This window comes from Hypanus sabinus, chromosome X1 (assembly GCF_030144855.1).
Source record: "Hypanus sabinus isolate sHypSab1 chromosome X1, sHypSab1.hap1, whole genome shotgun sequence".
NCBI lineage: Eukaryota > Metazoa > Chordata > Chondrichthyes > Myliobatiformes > Dasyatidae > Hypanus > Hypanus sabinus.
In genome coordinates this window covers 48247572-48259731 of record NC_082738.1, presented here as the reverse complement: position 1 = coordinate 48259731, position 12160 = coordinate 48247572, and the positions used below count along the sequence as shown (strand labels likewise).

Sequence of the window (12160 nt, the reverse complement as noted above, 5' to 3'; positions counted from 1 at the left end):
TATTGGAACAATTTCCACTTCAAGGGCTGAAAGACAGAAATCTAGAGATACACACATTCCACTACTCTGGACAGAAGTTCAGCAGGAAAAGATGAAACAATAGAAGAACACATTTATTGCCTGCATTTATTACTTTGCCCTTTGAAGCGAGCACCCAAACTTTGTCAATTCATCTGCCCATTCAGTACCAAGATATGTTTAAGTGATAATTGAGTTAATAAAGCCAACTGATTTCCTGCTTTTCCTACTGCACTACCACCGGTCCTACATAAAGTAGAGTGGCAGAAGTGAGAAGCCCACAGGTTAGTCTGTAAAAGGAGACATGACAGCACCTCTCCTTGTTTAGAAGTTTGCATAAAAAGCCTTATAGGCTCATCAGGCAGGTTCTTGTGCCGGTTTCCATGGTGTGAAGCAACTGAGAGTACGAGACTCCACCCTGGACAGGATGCACATCTATCGCGAGGTTAACACCAGCATTTTGCAGGTACCCATTTTCAGCTGGGTGGACTGGAGCAATGTGTGGTTAAGTGCCTTGCTCAAGGACACAACACATTGCCTTGGCTGGGTCTCGAACTCACGGCCTTCAGATCGCTAGTCCAATGCTTTAACCACTTGGCCACTCACCACACTGAAGTTTGCGTAGATCCGGCATATTACTGAAAACTTCAACAAATTTCTATAGATGCACAGTGGAGACTATCCTAACTGGTTGCATGATAGCCTGATATGGAAACACCAATGCCCAGGAATGGAAAAGTCTATAGAAAGTGGTGGATACAGCCCAGTCCAACACAGGCAAAGCCCTCCCCACCATTGAGTACATTTCCATGGAGTTTTGCTACAAGAAATTAGCATTCATCATCAAGCACCCCCACCATCTAGGCCAATGCTCTTTTCTCATTACTACAATTGGACAGGAGGTACAAAAGGTTTACCAGGTTCAGGAGCAGTTATTACCCTCAGCTCTGTACTGATGACACAACCTACAGTCTTACTTTCAAGGACTCTACAACTCGTGTTCTAAATATTATTTATTTTTTATTAGTACATTTTTCCTTGTCTTTTGCACATTGGCTTTCTGTCAGTCTTTGTATATGTATGGTTTTTCATGAATTCTTTTGTATTTCTTTATTTTCCTGTAAATGCCTCAAGGTAGTATATGGGAATATATATATGTACTGTGACTTTGACTTTGACTTTAAACCCTGGTAGTGGAAGGGGTCCTCTCCATCCTCTGCTTCCCTTGCTACTTCATTCAATGTTGCAGGTCTTTGAATCCATTGCATGAAATGGGGGAAACCATTGCAGAAAGACGATTTCTCCACGTGTTTAACTCTCACAAATGTTAACAAAGTATCCTGCTTTATAACTCACACTTACCCAATCGTTCCTTGAGAAGGTACAGTTGGGCACGTTGGTATACTTCCTTGTCTATTCTTACGTGTTAGAGTTCCCAGTCTTGAATTATTACTGCTTTCCTAAGTAAGCAAAATGAGAGTAAAATATATAACTCAGAGAAAGGATTTTCAATTGTTTTTTTCAATTAAGTAAGTGAAACTGATACCTCTGTGCTCTTCTAGTTAAAGATTCTGTGCAATGGTTCTTCTATAAATTATAATATCAAATCAAAGTATTGTTTGAAAGGCAATAAGGTAACACAATACGAAAGTAATTCCCAGTCAGATTCCAGGTGGCTAGGCAATTGCCCCTGTCAATCAGGCCTGGTAATCACACTGAATGGTTAAAATTCATTCCATGTCCATAATTTACATGTAGTTAACCTTCACATTCCATCATTCTGTAAAAATTAATCTGATTTTATTTGATGGATTCATACATTTATGCTAATAATCACTGTGTAGTTACAGAGCCATAGAGCCGGGAAACAGGCCATTTGGCCCACCACATCCATGCCAACAGATGGGCACCCATCCCTTTTCATCCCATCTTCCTGTAAACTTCTATTCCAAGACAATTTAGGTTTTCTTAAATACAGTCAGTGTTTTTGCTTCCACTACTCTCTCAAGCAGTGCATTCCAGGTAGTCATCACTTCTGTGGTGAACTACATATACCTGTCTGGACACGCCCCCTGCTGACTGCTCCTGTGGCTCCTCCCACAGACCCCTGTATAAAGGCGATTGAGGCCTGAGCCCTGCCTCTCAGTCTCCAGGATGTAGTATGGTGGTCAACCACTGCTTGTTCCTTCTTCCAGTCAATAAAAGCCGATATCTCGCCTTTACGTCTCAGAGAGAGTTATTGATGGTGCATCAACTTGCTTAGTGAAAAAAAATCCTCCTCAGATCCTCTGATTCTCTCACTCTTTCCCAAAAGCTACTGTATGTCTGATAGTTTATCTACCTCTCATTTGGGGAAAAGTTTCCTTCAGTCTACCCTATATATACCCCTCATAATTTTATATATCTCAATCATATCTCATCTTAAACTTCTCTGCTCCAGGGAGAACAAACAGAGCCCCTCCAGTCTCTCCTCATAACTGAAACACTCCATCCAAGGCAACATCCTGGTGAATCTCACCTGCATTGTCTTCAGCATTATCATATCCACCCTATATTGTGATGACTATAACTGCATGCAATGCTCCAGTTGAGGTTTGACCAATATTTTATAAAGTTGGCACATAATCTTCCTGCTTTTGTGTTCAGTGCCTCATCTAATGAATCCCAGTTTTATATATGCTTATATAACCATGTTAACTTCTGCACAACCACTGTCAAGGATCTTTGGACTTAAATGTTTCAATACTCACTAGGACTTTACTTTTCATGACTTCTACCCTAACCTCAGTCGTATTCCCAAAATATGTCCTATGTTCATCAGGATTAAGTTGAATTTGGCATTTCTCAATCCATTTCATTGACACATAAATATCATCCTGTAATCTAAGACTATTAGCCACACTGTTAATTCTACCAACCTTGCTGTCATCTGTGAACTCACTGATCATGCCTCATATATTCACATCCAAATTATTCATATATATTATAAACAGTATTTTACAAGCATCGACCTCTCTGAAACAGGATTCAATCCTCTAAAAAGGCCTTCTGTCTCCTGTTGCCAAGCCAATATTGGATCCAATTTATGAACTTGCTTGAGGTCCTGTGGGTCCTAACCTTTCAGGCCCATACTTTCTTTACCGTACTGTGGCCTGTTTGCTACACCCCAATAATATGCTACACCCCATCCCACCTCCAAAATTAGAACAAAAAAAACTAGAAATGCTGGGCATGCAAAGCAAAAAAAGGCGATTAACATTTAAGGTAAAGAAAAGAGTTAACATTTCAGGTCAAGGACCATCCATAAAAGTTGGGATGTTAGTTTATACCTTGACAAACACTGGAATATTGTGTGAAAATCTGGTTACCACACTTCAGGAAGGATATGATTGCACTGGAGAGAAAGTAGATGTTGGCTGGATTGGGGGACTTTAGTTGAGGGGAGAGATTGAATAGGCTGGGCTTGCTTTACCTGGAACAAATGAGGCTGACAGAAGTATCAAAAATAATGAGAGGTATAAACAGGGTGGATAGTCAGGGCAATGAGGAAACCAAAGACAGAGAGGTCAGGGTGGGAGTGGAATGGAGAATTAAAGCTTATGCTTACAGTGACCTTGTGGCAGACTGGAGGTGTCCTGTGAAGTAATCTCCCAATCTAGTTTTGGTTTTCCAATGTAGTTAGACTCACAGATCACAGCGCAATACAGCACAGACACAAGCCCTTTTGCCCACCAAGTTCATGTCGACCCACCTAGTCCTAGCTTCCTGCAATCAGCCCAGATCTCTCTAAGCACTGCCCCTGCATGAACCTATCCACATGCTCCTTAAATTATACTATACCTGCCTCAACTATTTCCTCTGGCAGCTCATTCCATATGCTCACCACACTCCATGTGAAAAATGGGACCATGTCTTGAGCAACCAAATTATAAATTATACCAAATTTGAGAAAGCACAGGAGAACCTGGGGTTCTGGAAGAGGTAATGGTAGAGATTGTGATGGCGTTAGTAATGGTCTTTCAAGAATCATTGAACTCTGGCATGATGCCAGAGGACTGGAAAACTGCAAATGTCACTCCACTCTTTAAGAAAGGAGGAAATTATAAACCACTTAGCCTCACCTCAGTGGTAGGGAAGATATTGGAGTCAATCTTTAAGGATGATGTTATGGAATACTTGATGACATAGGACAAAGTCTGCATGGTTTCCTTAAGGGAAAATCTTGTCTGACAAACCTGTTGGAATTCTTTGAGGAGATTACAAGTAGAATAGATGAAGTGGATGCAGTGGATGTTGTATACTTGGACTTTCAGAAGGCTTTGACAAGGTACCACACATGAGGCAGCTGACCAAGTTAAGAGTCCATGGCATTACAGGAAAGTTACTGGCATGGTTAGAGCATTTGCTGATTGGTAGGACGCAGTGAGTGGGAGTAAAATTATCTTTTTCTGGTTGGCTGCCAGTGGTGTTCCACAGGGGTCGGTGTTGGGACCGCTTCTTTTTATGTTGTACATCAATGATTAGATGATGGAATAGATGGCTTTGTTACCAAGTTTGCAGATGATATGAAGATTGGTGGAGGGGCAGGTAGTGTTGAGGGAGCAAGTAATCTGCAGAAGGACTTAGACAGATTAGGGTAATGGGCAAGAAAGTGACAAACAAAATACAATGTTGGAAAATGCATGGTGATGCACTTTGGTAGTAGAAATAAATGTGCAGACTATTTCCTAAATGGGGAGAAAATCCAAAAATCAGAGATGCAAAGGGACTTGACAGTAGAGTTGATGGTGAGGCAGGCAAATGCCATGTTCTCATTCATTTCAAGAGGTCTAGAATATAAGAGCAGGAATGTGATGCTGAGCCTTTATAAGGCAGTGGAGAAGCCTCATCTTGAGTATTGTGAACAGTTTTGGGCTTCTCATCTAAGAAAAGATGTGCTGGCCTTGGAGACTGTTCAGAGGAGGTTCGCAAGGATGATTCCAGGAATGAAAGGGTTATCATACGAGGAACGTTTGATGACTCGGAGTCTGTACTCGCTGGAATTTAGAAGAATGAGGGGGGATCTCATTGAAACCTTTTGAATGTTGAAAGGCCTAGACATGGTAGATATGGAAAGGATGTTTCCCATGGAGGGGAGTCTAGGACAAGGCGGCATAGGATAGAGGGGGCGTCCATTTAAGACAGAGATGAGGAGAAAGTTCTTTAGCCCAAGGGTGATGAATTTGCGGAATTTGTTACCACATGCAGCTGTGGAGGCCAGGTCATTAAGTGTATTTAAGGCAGACATTGATAGGACTTGATTGGAGACGGCATTAAGCATTATGGGGAGAAGGTCGGGGAGTGGGGCTGAGGAGGGGAAATAAAAGGAACAGCCATGACTGAGTGACGGAGTAGACTGGATGAGCCAAATGGCCTAATTATGCTTCTATGTCATGGTTTAATCACTGTGTCACCTGGAAAGATGGGAAAGATCCTGGATGGGATTGGAAGTGGCAAATAAACTAGTGCTGCATTTCCTCCAGCTACAGTGGAAGATGCCATGGGACGGGAAGTGGTGGATGAGGATGGAAAAGTGAATAATAGAGCGATGTGGAGAGGAAGATACATCAGTGGTGGAATCAAATCCTTTAGACATTTCAGCACATGCATTATTGTGCAGATATTATATTTTTGTGTGCAGCATGATTGAATTTCTTCAAAATTTTGAGGGCATACTGCATGGATTCCATTTGTCTGATACACAAATCAAAGGAGCACCTGGACATGTGCTGTGGTATCAATTATATGTAAAGCACGTATGGGCAGTACTTCAGTAATTTTCATATATGAGCAAAATGCTCATGACACTCATGTAGAAATAAGCCTTCTCAGCATATGTGAGACCTGCTTAATTTGCTGATGACATGACACTGATTGGTTTAGTCTCAAATAATAATGAGGCAGCCTACAGAGAAGAAGTCATCACCCTGACACAGCGGTGTCAAGAAAACAACCTCCCCCTCAATATCACAAAAACAAAGGAGCTGGTTGTGGCCTACAGGAGGAATGGAGACAGGCTAATCCCTACTGACATCAATGGATCCGGGGTTGAGAGGGTGAACAGTTCCTCAGCATAAACATCACTGAGGATTGGTACATACCAGCTGTGTGGTGAAAAAGGCACAACAGCGCCTCTTTCACCTCAGACGGTTGAAGGAGTTTGGTATGGGCCGCCCAAAATTTTACGAACTTTCTGTAGAGGCATGATTGCGAGCATCACTGCCTGGTATGGGAACTGTACTTCCCTCAATCACAGGACTCTGCAGAGAGCGGTGCGGACAGCCCAGCACATCTGTAGATGTGAACTTCCCACTATTCAGGACATTTACAAAGACAGGTAAAAAATGCCCAAAGGATCATTGGGGACCCGAGTCTCCCGAACAACAACCTGTTCCAGCTGCTGCCATCTGGCAAACAGTACCACAGCATAAAAGCCGGGACCAACAGGCTCCGGGACAGCTTCTTCCCCCAGGCCATCAGACTGATTAATTCATGCTGACACAACTGTATTTCTATGTTATATTGACTGTCCTGTTGTACATTGTGCTGTCTTTACGACAGTTATTTAGTTTATAATATTTTCGCTTAGTAATTCATTCCATAGTGTTTTCTAGTTAGAATTAGAAGTGTTCAAAGTATATTCATTGCATGTAAAATATATCGGCATGCGATGACGTCACATCCAGTTTCGCCGCGTCTTGTGGGAAAATACCGGTTTGGAATTAGCGCGAGGGTGGGGGCTCACCACGAGGCTCACCTGAGCAGAAGTTGTTTTGCAGGCATGAGAAATCACAGCGAGAGCAACGCTGTAAGTTAATAGATAATCGATATGTTGAACTAAGATGTTAATGCCGATCCTGTTAGAAGTAACGACAGTCGATAATGTTTATGCTTTCGTTAGTTAAAGAGTTGCGGATAGTTTGCATTGAAGTGTATTTAAAGTAGTCAATGGAGCAGGTAAACTCTGCCTGTATATTGCACCTTAGTGTAATGTAGTTATAGTCACCTTTGCAAGTATTTACAATTGAAATGTGATATTAAGGAAGGAACAAATACTGTATCAATCTTGTATTGTTTTATCAACAGTTTTCACCATATGTTAATGTGAAGAGTGAACAGTAAATGGTTATTCTTACTGCGATCTGGTCTCATTGACTGGTTTATCTCGACGTTGAATTCGGCGTTATTAGTACACGCGAAGGAGAACGTTACATACATAATATTTGTTATAAATTACTATAATTGCACATTTGAATGGAAACGTAATGTAAAGATTTTTACTCCTCATATTTGAAGGATGTAAGTAATAAAGTCAATTCAATTCGATTCAACTGCAGGAGTAGGACTGATCCTATAATTCATAATGCCTGGACCTAATGCACTGTAGAATATAACAAAGGTGAACCTTTGAGAGATATTCACTGGCCCATCATACATCGTTTAATATGGCTCTCCAGGGAGCAAAGAATTTGTAAATTTCTGTTTTTTAAATAAGGAAGAATGTGAAACTTCAAGATGACAAATGGCTTGGTTAATTATACTCATTCCAACTCCAATTCATCCAAAGTACTGGGCTTACTTTTTTTTTAAGAACAATGCCAAAGTGATGGATTTTTTTCCTTTTTTATCTCATACATATTTCAATAAAAATTTGGTTGTCAAAGTACCTCAGAAGTTACATTTTTATCAAAATGAATGGAGTTCTGTTGAAGGGTCTTGAGCCAGAAGCATTAATTCTGTTCCTCTTTCCACAGATGCTGCCTGACCTAATGAGTGTTTTCAAGTCAAGTTTATTGTCATTTACATATACATACGTATACACATATGTGTATATGTATATAACCATATAATGTATATAGAAATGAGACAATGTTTCTTTGAACCAGGGTGTAAAGCACAGTGGTACATATAACACACAGAACACACAATAATTTATGAAGGCAAGGATAAGATCTACAGATAAATAACAGATAGTGTAAATAACAAACTAAAGTGCATTCGTATTAAATATTGTAAGGTACAGAATAGATTAACCAGTGACACTTAGAATACAGGGAGCTCAGAAGCCTGATGGCCTGGGGAAGTCACTGTTTCTCATCCTGGCCGTTCTTGTTTTTACCCATCAGAGTCTCCTGCCTGATGGTAGAAAGTCAAAGAGGATGCTGGATGGATAGGTGGGATCCTTGATAATACTAAGGGCCCTGCATATACAGCACTACTGATAAATATCCCTGATGAATGGTAGATAGACCCCTACGATCCTCTCAGCTGTTCCCACAGTTCTTTGTAAGGGCTTCTGCATTTATTAGTTCAATGCAATTTTTCTTTCATCCAATTTACCAAATTTTACTCAGATGAAGAATGCCTTGGCTATTAATCCAATGAATATTAAATATCATAGGGCACTTAAGTGAGAAGACAGGTGTCAGAGTCTGTAATACCTGAAAGCAAGTTTACTTTGTAGGACTGAAAATAAATGTTGGCTTTGACAGTGATGCTCACTGAATTTAAAATCAAATAAAGGAGAAAATATTACAGTTCAATATTCAGTCAACATTTTTGCTAAATCTGGAAGGTGCAAGGAAGTTGATATTGCAATATGATAATTTGTTTAACTATCAGTACCCTTGAGGAAGGAGATACATTCTTTATAGACAATTCAGCGTGGATTGCATTTCCTTTATTGTCTGCTAATTATGTTAAAATTTAGAAACCCTAGTCATTGAAGAAGCAAATTAACCATATCTGTTAATCATGTGCTATGCTTTACTATGGTTGTCCCAGAAATATTAGATTGCATTAAACCACTAATATGAACAGAGGGAGATTTTGCTGAATATTGTTTGCTGCAGTAAAATAATGATATTATTCACATACTTGTATATAATTTTAGCTTTGAAATAGTCAAGCAAATATGTGTTCAGTATGTTTAATTGTCTCATTAGTGCTCCATGGCTTGATTTCTGTCTCATTGACTGTCTTAATTTAAAGACACTTCACAATAATTTTCTGATAATTCTGCTTTTAAGCAATCAACTTTCAGGTTGCTCTTACATTTACCATGCTTGATTCAAGTTTTTGGATAATAAAAACCCTTATGGAAGGTTTGACTGAATTGATAGGAATAGATTTTTATCTAAACTAGATATTTTCCTACACTTTGATTAGGAAGCAAATATATAATATTAAATTTTTCATGCCCTCCAATAACTCAAAAATTCAAGCAGATTTTTATTTCTAAAATAAGCTGAATCAGTTTTCTTACCTTAACCCCATGGCCAACGTCATCCAGGAGCGTGTAAACAATAGGTTTCCTAGTGTACTTTACACGTTGTGTAGGATTTGAAGGAGGTATAATTTTGTTAATTTTTGGTGTGGTCTTAATCGTAGTAAATGTTCCAATCTCTCGGCGAGCTACCTTTTCCTTGTGCATTTCCACCCTCTGTGTGTATTAAAGAGAAAAAAAGTTAAGATAATCAAACTATGTTAATTGTTTAGCAAGGTAAAAAAAAATCTCTTATCTTTAATACACAATGTAAATCATGATTTCAAATATCTAGGATCTCTGGGACTTAGAAACCCTGTGTTAAATGGTTATATTATCAGCAAGGCTGCAAAAAATTACAAGGAGCTATCAAATGTAACACTACCTAGTAGGAAATCAGCTTGAAGGTCCAAATGAACTTCATTTGTACAGAGCCTAAATAGAGCGGACAGCCAAAAGAGAATGGAAGGCCTAGATAGAGCAAGCATGGAGTGAATGTTACAAATGGTGGGAGAGTCTAGGACCAGGGGGCACAGCTTCAGAGTACAAGAACATCCAAGTAGAACAGAGGTGAGGAGGAATTTCTTTAGCCGGAGGATGCTGAATCTGTGGAATTCGGTGCCATGGATGGCTATGGAGGTCAAGTCAATGGGAATGTTTAAAGTAGATTTTGCTAGGTAAGGGTGTCAAAGGTTACAGTGAGAAGGCAGGAGCATGGTGTGAAGAGGGAAAATAAATCACCCATGATCAGATGGCCGAACCGATGCTATCTAATTCTATTACTATGCCTTATGACCTACGGTCTAATACGTTGATTCTATCACTTACAAGGAAACAAAAAGTTTCTATCCTAAATTATTGCTGATATCCCTATGACCTTGACATTGTTTGCCAACAGAGAAAACATAATTAAACAATGGTGCACAGTGAGCCAGCAATATGCTTCAAGGTGCAATGCTGCAAAATGCTGTGCTGCATGAGACCCATGCCCTCTTGCATGACTGTGCAGCCTGCACACCAGCAATGTAGTGAAAGGACCTTTTCATGCATGTTACACCATATTAAAGAACACAAAGAAAAACAGATGGGTCTGATCCATTGATTGCGGTATGGGGGGTGGGGGGACAGTTTCTGGGAAAAGAGATCACAGTGGCACTGCTACTGTGTTGGGACACTATGAGTTGAATGATGTGAATACGCAGTTCAGGGAGATGGCGAGCACAAACAGCTAAGGTAGGGTCAGATGGGAGTAGAGATCCCAAATGAGAGCCATCATGAAGGATGATTATTTTACATGAAATTGAATCGACTGCTCCAGATCCCACAGGACTGCTCAGGTAGCGTCCTTTCAAGCAACGATAAAACGGGCTACATATGTGACATTGGGGCTGTATCTGGTTTTCATCCTGAAATGGACCAAAATAGTGTTTAGAAGTCTATTACACATTACAATACATGCTCCTGGTTCTTCATACATTCATGAAATGGATGCATGTATGGATCTTGAAAAGGAAACTTTAAATATTCCCACAATTCAAGTTAGTCTGTAGTTCTCTCTAGTAATTATATTTTATTTTAAAATTGAAATTGCATCAGATAGGATATCCAAGCATTTCACAGTACAATTTCTAAATCTGCATTTATTGGATCATATCTGTTTATGCTTGTTCTTAATAAAGACAAACTTTGTGGGTTTACACTAGAATCTTTTTATTACTGAACTGCTGTCGGGTCACCATTGTAGCTTCTGATTCCAGGTGAACCCCTCACATTGCCCACTGGGAATTGAAGTTCTTTATTATACACATGTAATAACACAATACCATTTTTTGCTTTGATTATTTGATTAATGTTTTTGTGTGGTGTTTATAACCAATGCTTTTCAACACAATCAATAATGCATGTTTCCCTGCAAGAAGTTCAATACAAGCTGGAGCATTTTATTTAGTTTTGTCTATTAGCTGCCAAATGTAGACCCTCAAAATGAACTGCTGATTAATTTTAAAGAAGTTAGCTTTTACTCTCTTTGATGCTTACATTGAAAAATGGTTGTGATATATTTTTTTAAAGGATAAATTGATTTATTATAGTAGTTGGGACCATTCAGAAGACTTATAAAAGTGGGAAAGAAGCCTGGTGAGGTTTGGTTTTAGGCTTTTGCATCTTCTGCCCGCTGGGGGAGGAGGAGAAGAGAGAACGCTCGGGTGTGTAGATTATGCTGACTGCTCTACTGAGGCAGTGGCAAGAGTCCATGGAGGGGAAGTTGGTTTCCTTAATGTGCTGAGCTGTGTCCACAACCTTTGAAATATATAATATATTTGGGAGCACTTTAACCTAACAAATTAATTTAAAAAGTGTTAATGGAGCTTTGAAAAATGGGTTAAAAACAGGCCACTTAGGTTCACTTACCCTTTAAATCAAAGCAGGTGATCTACAGAAATGAATGGAACTTGGGTGGGTATGTCAGCTTTTGACTCACAACAAGGCTTCAAGTTCCAGGTGGTCAACGTCTCAGAGGATCTCTCTGAGGCCACACATTGATGCATTCATACAAGCGGCTCTACTTCATTCAGAGTTTGAGGGGATTTGGTATGTCACCAAAGACTCTTGCAGATGTGCAATGGAGAGCATTCTGACAAGCTGCATCACAGTTTGATTTGGAACCTATAATGCACAGGATTATAAGAGGCTGCAGAGGGTTGTGTACTCAGCCACTTCCATCAAGGGTACAGCCCTCCATGCCTTCGAGGACATCTACAAGAGGCAGTGCCTCAAGAAGGTGGTATCAATCATTAAAAAGCCTCACCATCCAGGTTATTCCCATCAGGGAGGAGGTAA

The 12160-nt window shown here is 39.9% G+C and overlaps 1 protein-coding gene across 1 annotated transcript in view; it reads right to left on the bottom strand.

The window, feature by feature from the left end:
* Positions 1 to 12160, bottom strand: part of LOC132384922 (abl interactor 1-like) — a 54159-nt gene that overhangs the window by 24292 nt on the left and 17707 nt on the right. Inside the window, exons 3-4 of the mRNA XM_059956561.1 lie at positions 9323 to 9499; positions 1381 to 1478 (exon numbers count right to left, since the gene is read on the bottom strand). Of these exons, the coding sequence (XP_059812544.1) occupies positions 1381 to 1478; positions 9323 to 9499 (275 nt within the window). The remainder of the gene's footprint in view (positions 1 to 1380; positions 1479 to 9322; positions 9500 to 12160) is intronic.